Here is a 15,169-nt window from a genome sequence, read left to right on the forward strand (position 1 = left end):
TTCAAATGGAAATAAAGGTTTTATATAGTGAACCCATCATTATTTATGAACATACAGTATTTCATAAGTTTAAAAAAAATCTATGCATTATATTAGATAAATGTTCATTGCACAATTTGGGTTTCATAAATCAATTTCTATTCAGGTATGTTTGCTGGGCCATTTTTATTTACCCCCCTGGTACTATAGATACTGTACTTGGATCTATACAGATCCATATATCGTAGGAAATAAGGCTGAGTTGCATAAGGATATTGACAAATATCCTTAAGTAAATCAACTAATTCAATAAAAGAGTTGGACCTCCTCTCACAATAAATTGTGTAAATAATTACTTCAATTATCCAAACATGTAAAAAACAAACTCCTGTTACTTATTTCATCTGATTGTAAAATTGAGGTAACTGGTTATACAATATATTGCATGAAGATTCTCAACTACTTTAGTAAATCAGTTTAAATATATATATATAAATATATAGCTGTGTTCTACATGTGATGAGCTGTCATTATCCTAATATTTCTCCCTAAAGATATACATAAGATAGATATGTGCAATATTTTGTAGTTCACCACCATTTTATATGTTGTCCTACCAGTGTTTATTGTGTTTCCATAGTTCTTTATGCAAACGCTTGTATTTTTGGACATTCCTCCCTAATATCACTGGCAGTCTGTGAAATAAAAGTGAGTACACGTCATTAGGTCCATTCTTAAAACTGCAGAGAATAATGACCATCCAACATGACACTTCTATACTTCTATAGTTTTACCTGCATTGCAAAACTGACTTTTGAAAACTGGCTAGAGGCTACATACTCATTTTTTCTTTCCTTCGATATGTATAGATGAGCCCAAAGCATCTACTTAACCAAGAGGCTTGTGAACATGGACTGCTATATAGGTAAATGGAGGTAAGTGAAGGAAAGTGTTTCTTAGAGTGACCTCCCAGCATTGATACCCTTGAAAGTTTTAGAAGAAGGCATGACCCTTTCTCTTTCTCTTGACCCTCCGAATATTTCTTTAGGCAGTACTGACTACTTAAAAAAGTGGTAGTGAGTAGCGGTTATAAAGTGGGTCCATTTATTTATTTGCTTATTCATATTCCCTGCATTTTATGTTCATCATTTTAGTGTCAGTTAAAGTAAATTGTTGTTTACATAGTATCCAAACGTATTTTTGAAGTTTGGGTAAGTGAGTGGCATCTAGTTTCACAACTTTCTTCAAATGTTACTAAGAGCCACTAAATCTTTGACTTTTCTTTGGTCTGTTAAATCTTAGAATGAATTGCAGACTTAAGAGTTTAGTTTCTAACTACTTGTATACTTTTATAGTGTTGGTTCATCCAATACTGATATCTTAGTAATAAATAGCGACTTCAGAAATGAAATCCTTACTCACAAGGGCTTTCTGCTGTAGTTTCTTTCTATGCCATCCCTCTCCCCGAATATTTTCAGTGGAATATTGCAGCAAGAGTGGCCTCAGACTTTCTGCTGCAATTGCCCTACTGTAAGAAATAATAACTAAGCAGGAGAGTAAAATTCTCCAGTAATGGACATGGCAGGATTTAGCTGAGAACTCCTGTTGTAAAGGACCCCCCAGCATCTCCAGAAGATACACAAAGTGAGGAACCTCCAGTAGCATCCATATATCAGTTTTGGATTGCCTGACCCAGCTGACAACGTTCTTTGTAGCATACAAACATAGTAGAAAATACAGTATAAGAAGAGAAATGGTTACATCTGATAAAGAGTACTAATTGCACTTTTTACTGCCACTGTGAAACTGAGGATTGCTGCAATATACAATAAATATCTTATTCTTGTCTCATTCAAATTTCTCATTCAAAGTTGGTTTGCCTAAAATGAAAATTTTAAATTTGGGTAGATGTTGGTTCGTCGAATTACATACCTGTGTCTTATGGCTTTAAGAAACTCTAGTGGTAATACTTGTGCTCCTAACTTCCCAAGTCTGGAGACCTGCCATGGCCATTAAAAGGGGCTTTACTCTCCCTCTTGGTTTTTTTTTTTGTTTTGTTTTTTTTTTCTTACAAAATGTGTCAGGTGCAGAACTGAGAATCCTGCAAATGACAGCAAGATGAGAAAGACTCCAAAGTGGAAAAGTAATTCATACCTTCACTAGGGAAATCTTGGTGCTGTCCAAATCTTGTCCAAGAGACATAAGAAGCCACATTCAACCAATAAGTGTCTAACCATAGCAGAAGCATATTTTTTGATGGGTAAACAGATTAACAAAGTCTACTCTTTTAAGATGTTAATATCATATGGAGATGACATATCCACTTTATATTGTTTTCCATCAAGGAATCAATTTTGATCCTCCATTTTGGTAATTACCTTTAAATTCTGAGTTCAAGTGAGACAGTATACAAAATGGACAGTCAATTCAGATCTCTAAGAGATTTTTTTTCATGTTTTGTTGTAGGGGAAATGTCCCCTAACCTGGCTGAATTACAGTAAGAACATTCTTCACAAAATCTGTTCTCAAATATCCTTTGTGTCCCTGATCATTCTCAACAAATAAATGTATCTAAAAGTTACATATTTATTTTCTTCACCTGTAAGCTTTCTAAGGCAAAGTTTTTAATGCTATTTCGGTGAAAATTAAAAATATCTAAAAATTAGTTGTAAAAATGCATACAGGAACCATACTGGTGCTTCTATGCTTCATAACCTATAAGAAAAGATTACTTTAAGTTATCAGTTCAAGTATTTTAATTTTCGTATTAACCAGCTGAGATATTTTGAAAAAGGATACTGCCTCTTGGCCAAGTCCTATAAATATTTTTAGTAATTTACAAATAACCACAAAACAGGAGGTTTCTCAAAGCTATTTCACAGCTACAGCTTTGAACAGGTATATACACACAGCAGCATGTGGAGCTGTGCTTGCAGAAGCACCATCAAGCACCCACATACACTTCCACTAATTCAAACAAAGGAAGTGCCATCATGAAGTCTTCAGTCCAAGGCCAGCATCCACTTCCTCCTCTGGCTGTAGAGTGTGCCACTGAGCAATTGGCCTTCTAGGATTGGCTAGCATATCTGACCAATGACGCAACTCAGTTCCTGTAGCATTGCAGCCAACAAAGACCTTTCCAATAGCTTCATTTTTACCAAGCTTGTCATAATCAAGCACCGTGAGGACCACTTGTACTTTCTGTGGACATAAAACAGTAGAATAATAAAGTTATTAAACAATATGGTGTCACTGAAGTAATTGTTGCTAATAGTGTCCCCTGAAATGTATGCATCCAATGCTATGGCCTTTTCAATGAGACACATGTACATTAGACTCCAGTTGTCAGTGAAGAAACGATTCCTTTGTTGCACAGATATTTGACAGTAAATGCATACTGCAGAGATGTAGCTAAAAAACCATAGAACCTTGTGAATGCAGATGAAAAAGCATCTTAAAATTTAAATCTACTGTGATTTATTGAAACTTAAAAACATGCAAGCCTCAAAAATGTTTAAGCTAAAAGTCCTATTGAAGTCAATGGGAATCCACCAAACCAGGCTCAAAAAAGTGTATATTATAGAGCAGAAAATAATGTAAAATTGTGCAAAATGGTTTGGGAAGCTCTTGGAAACCTTGCCTAATGAAACAATTGGGCCATACAATGAAAAAATTGGGATGCCATCTGAAGAAATCAGAAAAAACTTGCAGCTGCTCCTGGAAGCCATGAAAGGTCTTAAACTTGCCTTGGGTTTTGGGAACATGACAGCTCTTGTAGGAGCAGTGGGAATATGTCCAGAAGCAGTTAAAGCAATAAGTCCCAGGAATAGCAAAATATTGTTTAGCGTATGGGCTTATAGGTTGCAGGAGCCCCGGGCTTGCAAGTTAACAAGAGCAGTAGGCATGGGTGCACACGTTGTGAGAACCACTTATTAGAAAACTTCTACCAAGAGTTTGGGTCTGGTAGGTGGAAGGAGCCTAGAGGGGGGCATGCTGACTAGAGCAGTATGCACATGTGCAAAAGTAGTGTGAGACATGCATTCCAAACATTGTGCCACAGTGAAAAGTAACACTGGAAGAATCCATTTTAATACCATTTCCTTAGTACACATCTCCACCTCTTCCAACCTTGCAATACACATCTCCATCCTCTACAACCCCCCCAGTATACACCTCTCCCCTCTAACCCCCCCACCCCATCCAGTACATATCTTTACCTCCTCCAGTATATATCTCGCCCTCTGCAACCCCTTAAGAACGCATCTCTACCCCGTACACCGCTCCCCCCCAGAACACTTCTCTCCCCTCCAACTCCCAGCACACTTCTGCCCCTTCCAGTACACTTCTCTGCTCCCTCCACTTCAATACATATCTATCCTCTCCAACTGGTCAGTACACAACTTTCCCTTCTCCAACACCCCAGTACAAATCTCTGCCCCCTTCAACTCCCCCGGTACACAAATCTGCCCTCTCCAGTACACATCTCTCCATTACAACTCTCCACCCCCAGTAGACAACATTCCACAATAATCATTCTAGTGCACAACTATCCCATGGTCTTTTTCTGGTAGTTTGTTTAGACCTCAAATACTCAACCATGTCACACATTAAAGCTGATGAGGAGTTTGTGTCACACATCAGAGCCGAGCAGGCTTGCGAGCCTGCCATTGTAGTTTAAGAAATAAAATTACTGGAGGTGACAGCATTGTGTACTAGAGGCCCCCAGGTGCCACCATGTTCTCATGTCTCAAGTAAATAACCGACTAACATAACACTTTATTTTCAGTTATTTAAATCAGCACAGCAGTCCAATCTAATAAGGTAGAATATAACATTTTTTTTTAACTAAGCCTATTAAACTCCCAAACAACAAATAATGAAAATAGAGAAAGAAAACTTCTATACTTTAAAAAAATATCTGATATACAGTATGAAGATCATTTCTGACAGTGGATGCTTTATTACTGTTTTTCATGGTACCCCACCTGAATTTGTTCAAAAGGAACCTCAAAGCTGAATGACTCATTATAGTAGGGATTCAGGGTGTTTTTCTTAATGGTGGTCTTTTTCTTCTTCAGTCGCTTGCCATTCTGCATGAGATGAATCTTCACATATGGATCTAGAGAAGTAAAAAAAAAAAAAAAACAAGAAAATAGCTAAATGGATAATGTCCAACTTTTCTGTGGCATTCTGTTTTCTTAACAATACTCACTTGACCTACTAATGAACTTCATTTCAGAAACCTTGGTTGGACCAAAACTATTGTAGGCCTCAGGGGTCATACTTTTATGTTTGGGTGGTCTCCCTCTTACTTACCTTCAATTTATTTAAAATTATGTTTCTTCCTAAATTTCTATATATACTTTAAACTCCCCTGTTTGTATATCTAAACATACTTTCCAGGACTTAAAGCCCTTAAAGCCCTTGATATCCCAGCCCCCCCCCCCCCCCTTTAAATTTTCCCTACCTAATTAGCAGCGTCTCTTCTTGACATTGTCTGACTGACAGACATATTGCTATGCCTCTCAGCAGTTATATACTTTATACACTAGTGATTATTTTCAGTACTGACCAATGCAGCTACAGCCACAGAGGCAGCAGTGGTATCCGCATTTGAAACACTTTCAAATCTTATATACAGGAAGACTGCATACTACCACTGGCAATTTAAGGTTATCAATGTTGTTAAACAATTATAGTCTCTCAGATACTTCCTCATGAAACCCAATTAATTTCTCCCAACAATCGCATTTAGTATAACCCATAACTGAAAGACTTTCCTAAGATTCCTGACAGCCAGCAAAGGAGTCTGAAATGTCTACACCAATTCAACAATCAACCAATTAACACACTCTCAGGGCTCATTTAAATACTTCCAGATGCTGAAGCAAGAGCAAGGGATGTTGGGCGCCTGGCATTTTAGGATCTGCCACTGCGTGGTCTTGGCACAGGTTTTTTTTTACATTTTGGTACGCATAAATGTGGTCTTTCAGCATCAAGGCCCACTTGCTGAGAGACAGCATATATGTGTACTGTTGGCATGAAGGAGTTTAATCTGCTAGATTGCTTACCTTAAACCTTTTGGTTTCAAGCCACTAAATTTATATCCCAGAACTTTAATAATCCCAATATATGTAACCCAGACTGGTGTCTATTTGGTATTTTTGGGGACATAGAAAACCACAGCACTGATCTGGACATCACCAGTGGCCTTAGACATCAATTAATATAAGTATCTGGAGCTGCCTCTTTATAAAATAGCTTACGAGGCCAGGGGATGGCCCACTAAATTTTATATAATATGGGGGAATGGGTCTCAAGCCCTGCTACCTGCGAACCCCAGATCTAAGAGTTAACCTTGTGCACCTCAACATCCCCAGACACACACACAAACGTACTAGTCACCTTAAAAGATTTACTTTTATGAATGAAACAAATCGAAAGATCAATGTTAATCTCCTTTATTTTAAAACTTTTTCGACTACTCAAAAGCTTTTTGATATCTGCACAGAGCTGCTGTTTTTTTTTTTGTACTGTCTACTCCTATGTCTATTTTGTTAGGGAAAAACACAAAAATGTATCCTTCACTTTGTGCTTCCAATGTATCTATATAATAAAAAAAATTGCTTTCATGTTGACTGATCATTCAGGCTGTTGGATCGCTCTGGACAAAAAAGCTATCATTCAAAAGAAAAATAAAATCCCTGGACAAGTATTTTATTATCAGTTTTTACTATTGTTGCCTTACACAGAATAAGTCTACTTTTTATGTGAATTATCTAACACCAATCTTTCAGTTTATGACCATCTACTCATCCACAGTTGTAAGCTAGATGCCACATGTTAAAATGTAAAAATCTGTCCACAGTGATATGCTGACATGTTGGGATTCATAAAATAAATACTGTGGGTACTGTAAGATAATGTTGATTAACAAACGGATATAAGGATAGTGTATAGAGTTCATGAATTGTATGTTAGAAGCTTAAAATCAACATATACCTTTTAATCTGACTGTACAATGTTTGCACAATTTTCTTCAGATTCATCACAGCAATGTTTATAAGGTACTACCTAAACTATCCAATTATTGTTTCTTAGGCAGACCTTTTCACAGTCACCTGTGCTCCATTCAGGTCTTTTTCTCTGCGTGCAGCCACCAGCTTCCAGTTTCCGCCAGCACCGCAGAAAATCCTCAACTTGGCTTTCACGCAACAAGTCACGTTCTTAGCTGCCAAGCCCCATATGCCTCTTCAATGTTTTTTTAGAGACTGTCACCAAAAACCAGTGCTCCTGTGCACACTAGCAATATTTAGCTTCTCCTGTGTTTCCAGTATTCTTTTTTTTATATAAATATTTTATTAATTGTCAATATATCACATTACACTGTTAAAATTTCAAGATATTCCACATTACACAATTCCCTTATACCTCTTTTATCTAAAGACAAAAACCCACACACCTACTCCCACCCCCTTTTCCCCCTTCTGCTCCCTAATATTTTTCCCTCTTATCTCCTCGTGCTACCTCTTTACTCTTCACTCTCAAGACACACTTCTCTTTCTTCCTTTCGTATCTCCTCCCTATCTTCTTTAAATTCCTCTTTGAACTTATCCCATTTCTCCCACCTTTCTCTGAATCTCTCCCTTCTTCCTGGTGGTAGAGTTCCTCCATCTTAGGTACATAGTTAACCCTACTTATCCAATCTTTTTTTTTTTTGGTTTTTCCTGCTCTTGCCAAAATTTAGGTATTAATCCCTTTGCCGCATTTATCAGATGAAATGCCAATGAGTTCTTATGTTTTTCTTCTCCCTCCTAGATTGTAAGCTCGAAAGAGTAGGGCCCTCTTACCCCTTGTGTGCTGTTTGTTGTTACTGTACTGTTTCATGTATTGTCCCCCCCTCTATTGTACAGCGCTGAGCAAACCCTTTGGCGCTATATAAACTCGATAAAATAAAATAAATAAATAAATACTGTAATCTCAGTTTTATGGAATAAGCATGTGCCTGGATCTTTCGGGACCTCAACCCCCGTTATCTCCTGAATTAAATAAATTATTTCTTCCCAATACTCCTGAATTTTAGGGCACTCCCACCATATATGTGCCATTGTGCCTTTTATTCCACATCCTCTCCAACATAAAGGTGATTTATCTATTTGTTGTTTATGTACCACTCTTGGTGTAATATCACCTTGCCAAACACTTGTAATTCATTTCCACCACCTTCATGTCTACCGCGTCATGTATTAATCTAAACATTTTCTTTTTCTTTTGCACGTTGAATGTTATTCCTAGTTCCTTCTCCCTCCATTTCAATTAGAACTGTATAAATCTGGGAAGTACCATGTTTCCATATTTTATTTGTGTTAAAAGGTTGTTCTAGTGAATTTAAATCCATCATTGGTCTTAAGGGCTTAGGGAGCGAACAAAATGTTTTAGCTGGAAATATCTCCACTCGTTTAACGCGGAAAATAACTCCTCCTTTTTTTTAACTCATGGAAGGAGCGAATTTTCCCCCCGTCCACTATATCCATTAACTGTGCATTCTCTTTTCTTATCCATTCACCTCAAATGTCTTCCCTCCCTGGAGGGAAGAGACCTGTGTTTACCAATGGTATAAACATAGAATTGAACTCCCACCCCATTTGTTTATGAATCATATCCCATACCCTATTTGCATTTTGTGTGTAAGTGCTTATATTTTCTCCAAATATATGCTATTGATGTGGAATTCATGCTATCTTATCCAATTTTGTCCCACTTGATGTGTTTTCTATATTCACCCAACTTTTTCTTAGTGCATTATATGTCCAATCAAAAATACATGAAAGTAACACTGCATAATAATATCTCTTAAAATCAGGCACACTTAGGCCCCCATTATCCTTGTCCCTACATAAAACTTCATAGCTTATTTTCAGATTTTATTTCCCGAAATATATCTCAGTATCATTTTTATAATTATTTTTTTGTTTACAAACGATTTTATTGTACATAAGTAGACAGTAAAACAACAGCACAGTATGAAAGTGATATTGTCAACAAAAATATGGCACATTTGAACCATACAATACATAAAAGTATATTAACATAAAAAAGAAGATAGAGGAAGAAAGAAAGTTATGAGTGCATGAGATACATAATGATAAAACAGATTGAGTGATACAGCTATCAACAATATATGTCAGCCATTCCTTATTGGGGATGTTGTCAATCATGCAATAAATGTCTACAATCCTTCCATGACTCCCATTTTTTATCGTATAAGTGCATCTTATCCAGTAGTGTATAATGAATACGTTCCATAAGCATTACAGCGTCAATTCTGTGTAAAACAGAGTCCAAGGGTACAGCATTAGACCGCCAATGCAGGGCAATGGACCACAAAGTGGCAATACATAATGTATGTAGCAATCTCAGAGTGGCATCAGAGACCCCTGGGATATGAACCCCCAATAAACAGGTCTGTATAGACAACTGTATCGGGTTGCCCGATAGTGAGGTAGCCACCTCAGATATCTTACGCCAGATCAAAGATATGTTTGGGCAATCCCAAAACATATGGACCAAAGTACCTGTGCGGCCACAACCCCGGAAACATAAAGGGGATGTTTGTGGGAACATTGTATGTAGTCTGGACGGAGTATAATACCATCTGGTTAAAACTTTAAGGGCCGTCTCACGAACCGAAAGAGATCTAGAGCTCTTGCATATATTATCCACCATGGAGTCCCAATCCTCATCCGAAAAAGTGATACCACAATCCTCCTCCCACCTCTGCCTGTACATAGGAGGAGCATGAAAAAGACAGATCAAAAATTGGTGATAAAGATCTGAAATAAGACCCCTACCTCTAGGAGAGTCACGGCTGACACGCTCAAAAAAAGAGATCGGAGAAGACGGGGTAAGGCCAAAGTGTGCATTAAAAAAGTGCCTAATCTGTCTATAACGAAGGTACTCACGAAGAGGAACATCAAATAGCACGCGCAGCATATCGAAGGTAATATAAGATCCTCCTCTTTGGAAATCAGATAATCTGATAAAGGATCGATCATACCACCAACGAAACATGTGAGGGGAAGAGAAGGCTACAACAAAAGTAGGATCACCAAAAAATGAAACACCTGGGGGAATATGAGAGACTAAACTCAGCTTAGCCTTGTATTTGGACCAAAGTGTCAGTGAGTGGGTCACTATAGAGTTATGAAAAGTAAGCGATCGGGGGGAGATTTTAGACCACAAAATTCCCGGTAAATAAAAAGGACGTATCGACTGAGACTCAAACTTAATCCATGGGATTTGAGAGTTAATAGTAGCCCATTGTGACAATTGCGCAAAACGAGCCGAGAGGTAATATAGCCAAAAATTGGGAAGACCAAGACCTCCCGTCCGTTGTGAGCGATATAAAATGGATGAGGCAAAACGTGGATGCTTATTTCCCCAAATAAAATTGTTAATAATCCGCTGAAAATGATCCAAAAACGTTTTTGAAACCGGAACTGGAAGTGCTCTAAAAAGATAAAGTAGTTTGGGCAAGATATTCATTTTAACCGCCGTGACTCTACCCAGAAAGGAGATATGATAACCATGCCAAATCTTCAGTAGAGTAGAGAGACGTGACACACATGGTGGATAATTAGCCACAAACACATCAGAGTATCTTGGAGCAAGATTAATCCCCAAATAGGATATCCTGTCCTTGACCCAGCGAAATGGAAAAGAACTACGGAGAGATGCACTTAGGGAGTCAGGAACATTAACAGGCATAATTACCGATTTGGTAAAATTAACAGTGAGGCCTGACACTTTAGCAAAATCATTCAATACGGCACACAAATTGGGCAAAGAAGTCAACGGGTTAGTAATAAAAAGCATAACATCATCAGCATACATGCTCAGCTTAAAGTGTGAAACTAATAACGAATAACCAGAAATATCCGAATGTGATTTGATCGCCAATGCCAAAGGTTCCAACACCAGCGCAAACAAAAGGGGCGAAAGAGGACAACCCTGACGGGTACCTCTACCCAATGTAAAAAAGTCAGAGTTACAGCCAGGAAGCCTTATTCTTGTTTTAGGAGAATCGTATAGGGCATGAATGCCTGCCAAGAACCCATCACTGAAACCCATTTTCTGTAGCAAAGAGAACAAGTAGGGCCAAAGGACACTGTCAAAGGCCTTGTTTATGTCTAAACTCATCAACAGAACCTCTTTGGAATGTAAATTGGCATCTTGGATAACGTTTAGAGTGAGACGAATGTTATCAGTAATAAATCTGTCGGGAATAAAACCCGACTGGTCTGGAGATACCAAAGAGGAGATAATAGAAGCCAACCTGTTCGCCAAAATGCGGCTAAATATCTTCAGATCGTTATTCATTACTGAGATTGGTCTATAGTTTTGCGGCAAACAGTGGTCTTTCTGTGGCTTGGGTATTAGAGACATGTTAGCTAACAACATCTCCTCGGGGAATTTACCCCCCTGTAAAACATCATTAAATAGTGTTATCAAGTATGGAGCCAATGTAGAGGCAAAATGTTTATAATAGCCAGCAGTAAATCCATCAGGACCCGGTGCAGTAGAGCGTTTCAGCGTTCCTATTGCACATGTTATTTCCTCTAAAGTACAAGGGGCATTAAGAGAGGCAATCTGAGAAGGTGTGAGAACAGGAAGGGGTATAGAATCTAGCCATGAATCTGATAGAGAAACAGAATCCGACTGTGGAGAAGCCAGTAGTTTAGAATAAAAATTTTCAAAAATACCCAAAACTTCCTGAGGTAATGATGAGATAGCACCTGAATTAGTACGCAATTTATACACATGTGGGGGGCGCAAAGAATGGTTCAATTTCCTAGCAAACATGGTAGATGCTGAGTTGCTATGTAATAGGAACGAGGCCTTCGACCAGCGGAGGGCCTTTTCAGTTTTTTGGGAAAGTAGGGCATTTAGTTCCAAGCGTTTTTGGGACAACAGCTGTTTATTAAGTAGAGATGGATCAGCTACATGGCTTCTATAGTGTGCTTCTAATTCTCGGGTTAAAAGTAGTATCTGCTGCCAACGTTTTTTATTTCTGGCCGAAGCCATAGAGATAAGTCGGCCCCGCAGGACCGCCTTGTGGGCTACCCAGAGTGTGGCTGGGGAAATATCAGGGGTTGAATTAGATTGAAAGTATTCCTTAAGAGACGTAACCACCTCCTGCCGAGAGTCAGTATCAGTCAACATAGAATCATTAAGTCTCCATGAAAAGGGAGTAGGTGCCAATCCCACAAACGTGATAGATAAGGCCATAATACTGTGATCCGACCAGGTGCTCAAATGAATACTAGCTATCCTAGAATTAGCTAGCAAAATAGGGGTACAAAAGATATAGTCTAGTCTAGCATAAGAGTCATGTGGGTGGGAATAAAATGTGTAATCCCTGGCTCCCGTGTTGTGCGCCCTCCAAGCATCCACCAACTGGAGGGTATCTAGTTTCTTAGAAAGGGATTTTGGGAAAGCTTGGGAAGTGTGCGAGGCAGAGCTACGGTCCAAAAGAGGATTTGCCACCAGATTAAAATCACCACCCACCAATAGATGGGGGGACAAAAATTTATCCAGAGCACCAAAGAATTTAGAAAAAAAGGTAGCCTGTGCCGAATTTGGTGCATAAACATTAGCAATTGTAAGTTCTCGACCTGAAAGGGTGCCCTTAAGAATAATAAACCTACTGTCCGGATCACGATACACTTGTTGAACCTCAAAAGGAAATGAGTTATGTAGAAAAATGGCCACTCCCCTACTCTTGGAGGAATGTAGGGTATAATACCCCTGCCTATAGGATCTATGAAAAAAGGTCGGGTGTTTTGCGGCTGCAAAATGTGTTTCTTGTAATAAGATGATTTTTGCTCCTAATCTTTTATATTGAAGAAAGGCTGTTTTGCGCTTATTTGGCGAATTAAAACCCTGGACATTATGCGAAATACATTGCATTACCATAATAAACAGAGCCTGCCACTATCACCATAAAAGTACACATTACAAGGATATCCCCTAAAGTTATTTGACTAGACATAGAAACCCGCAAGTCTGCATCAGACAGACATACAGGTGGCAGAACCAGTCTAGGGGACCTCCAGACCCCAACATAGGGGTCGTGACGTCCACAGACCGACATAATACCATCCACATGCACTAAAGTTTTAAGAAAAGAAAAAGCAAAACACAATGGAGAAGAAGCTTTAACATCTTCTATATTTGAAAGGGTAACTGAAGAACGTGGATCAGGCAGAAAAGTCGTCATACCTGATAAAACAAAAAGTTCAAACATTAAGGGGCCACATGGGCCCAAACCCTGTCCCCTTAGAACATGGAGAACAGAGCTGCCACCCCGCAATCGGGCGGCGACACCTCCGGCCATGTCAGGAGGCAGGGTGGGGTAACGTGTCAAAGAGTAGTACAACCATGAATTAATGGGCGCAATTAGGAGGGTCCAATGACCCTTGTTATACCTTAACCCGTACAATTATCAATGCAAGGCATACAAAATATTCAGTATTGCAAAAATAGCACAGTAACAACCACAGAAATACACAACCTGACAATGTAAAAAATAGAGAGCAAAATCCCTGTGTCCCAAATCTTAGTAAAGTCATAAAAAAACAATAGACCAAACCAAAGACTATCAAGACAATGAGTATTAGGCAAGTGAGAGTGGACACGTCAACCCGGTTCTTGTCTGACTCTCCTTCTATCCCTCCGTGGGGAAGGGGTATGCCAAATGGGAGAAATACGAGGGGTGGAGGGTGGACGTTGAGGTGATGGGGCATCCGCCAAGCCCAATTTGGCCAAGATTGCTCTACCTTCGGGAGGGGATGTAGCTATATATGTGCTCCCATTGTGTGGAACTATCAGCTTAAAAGGGAAGCCCCACTTGTAGCGGATACGAGCTGAGAACAGGGCAGTTGTAACTTCTTTCATCTTTCTACGTTTTTCCAACGTGGCCGGGGAAACATCAGGATAGATTTGTAAAACCGAGCCCTCAAAGGAGATTGTTGGAGTATTGCGAGCAGCTCTAAGGATTTCTTCCTTGGTCAGAAAATCCTTCATGCACAAGACAATATCCCTAGGCGGCTTGTCAGCAGGAGGTTTAGGGCGTAGGGCTCTGTGGATGCGGTCACAAGCAAAAGATCCAGGGTCACGATCTGGGAGGAGTGACTTGAACAATTTGGTTATAATTAATGAAAGATCTGACATAGACTCCGGGATTCCCCTGATTCGCAGATTATTTCTGCGATTGCGATTGTCAAGATCCTCGACCTGCGCCTGCAGTTGTGAAAAAGCCGTTTGTAAATGATCATGTTCTCTGGAAAGTTCACCATAGGCCAGGCTAAGTTCATCATGTTTGGTTTCCAAGCGGTCTGTCCTAGAGCCCAGCGTGGCTATTTCCTGAGAGAGAACATTAGTGCTTTTATGCAATTCTGATTGAAATTTGGCAGCTAGTTTGGCGTACATAGATTCCAAGCAGGACTCCAAGTCCCCTTTTGTGAGATGCTGTGTATTTTCGCTGACTAAGGCCGATAAGGGAGCGGTGGTATCCCGCGCGGGATCGGACAGGGATGCTTGCTCTGTATTGACTGGAGACATGCCGCAGATCTCGTGAGCCTTAAGTAGGTATGTTGTGAGGGACTTCTGAGCTTGTCCCTTTTTTTTCTTGGTGGACGGCATACAAGAAATCTCCCGGGGGTGATCAACTGAAAATTGGAAAGTGAGTGAAGATTATAACCCCAGGGGACCTATAGCGCCCAAAATAGGTTCAGGGTTGTAGTTACATGGAAGCTGTCAGATCCATATGCGATAACATTATATTGTAAAAATATTCAGCAGGCCTTGAGAGGGTAGATAGAACATAAGTCGCAGCAATCCTGCAATAAATTCACGTTGGAGCAAGATGATGGCACTGGATCCCAACTCAGGACATGAGAGGGACGGATGAGAAGCAGGAAGCAGAGGACCTCCAATTCTGAGTACAGGGCCCCGCAGGGAGACACCCTCTGGGGCAGTATCAAGGCCCCAGTAGGCCTCTGAGCACAGTAAGGGCCACAGTCACAGAGGATGGTGGATTCTGGGGCTATTAATATGTGGCCCACTCCCCAAAGCACTGTGGGGAGATCATAGTGACAGGATGCCGCCTGTACCCCCCACTCACTGTGTC

The 15,169-nt window shown here is 39.7% G+C and overlaps 1 protein-coding gene across 1 annotated transcript in view; it reads right to left on the bottom strand.

Moving 5' to 3' along the window:
- Positions 1 to 1,081: 1,081 nt before the first annotated feature.
- Positions 1,082 to 15,169, bottom strand: part of LOC149447462 (synaptotagmin-1-like) — a 348,270-nt gene continuing 334,182 nt past the window's right edge. Inside the window, exons 8-9 of the mRNA XM_089652580.1 lie at positions 4,965 to 5,098; positions 1,082 to 3,180 (exon numbers count right to left, since the gene is read on the bottom strand). Of these exons, the coding sequence (XP_089508706.1) occupies positions 2,971 to 3,180; positions 4,965 to 5,098 (344 nt within the window). The 3' untranslated portion in view covers positions 1,082 to 2,970. The remainder of the gene's footprint in view (positions 3,181 to 4,964; positions 5,099 to 15,169) is intronic.

The sequence above is a fragment of the Staurois parvus genome, unplaced genomic scaffold, assembly GCF_062004578.1.
Source record: "Staurois parvus isolate SC_StPar_1 unplaced genomic scaffold, SC_StPar_1.0 ptg000686l, whole genome shotgun sequence".
In the NCBI taxonomy this organism is placed as follows: domain Eukaryota; kingdom Metazoa; phylum Chordata; class Amphibia; order Anura; family Ranidae; genus Staurois; species Staurois parvus.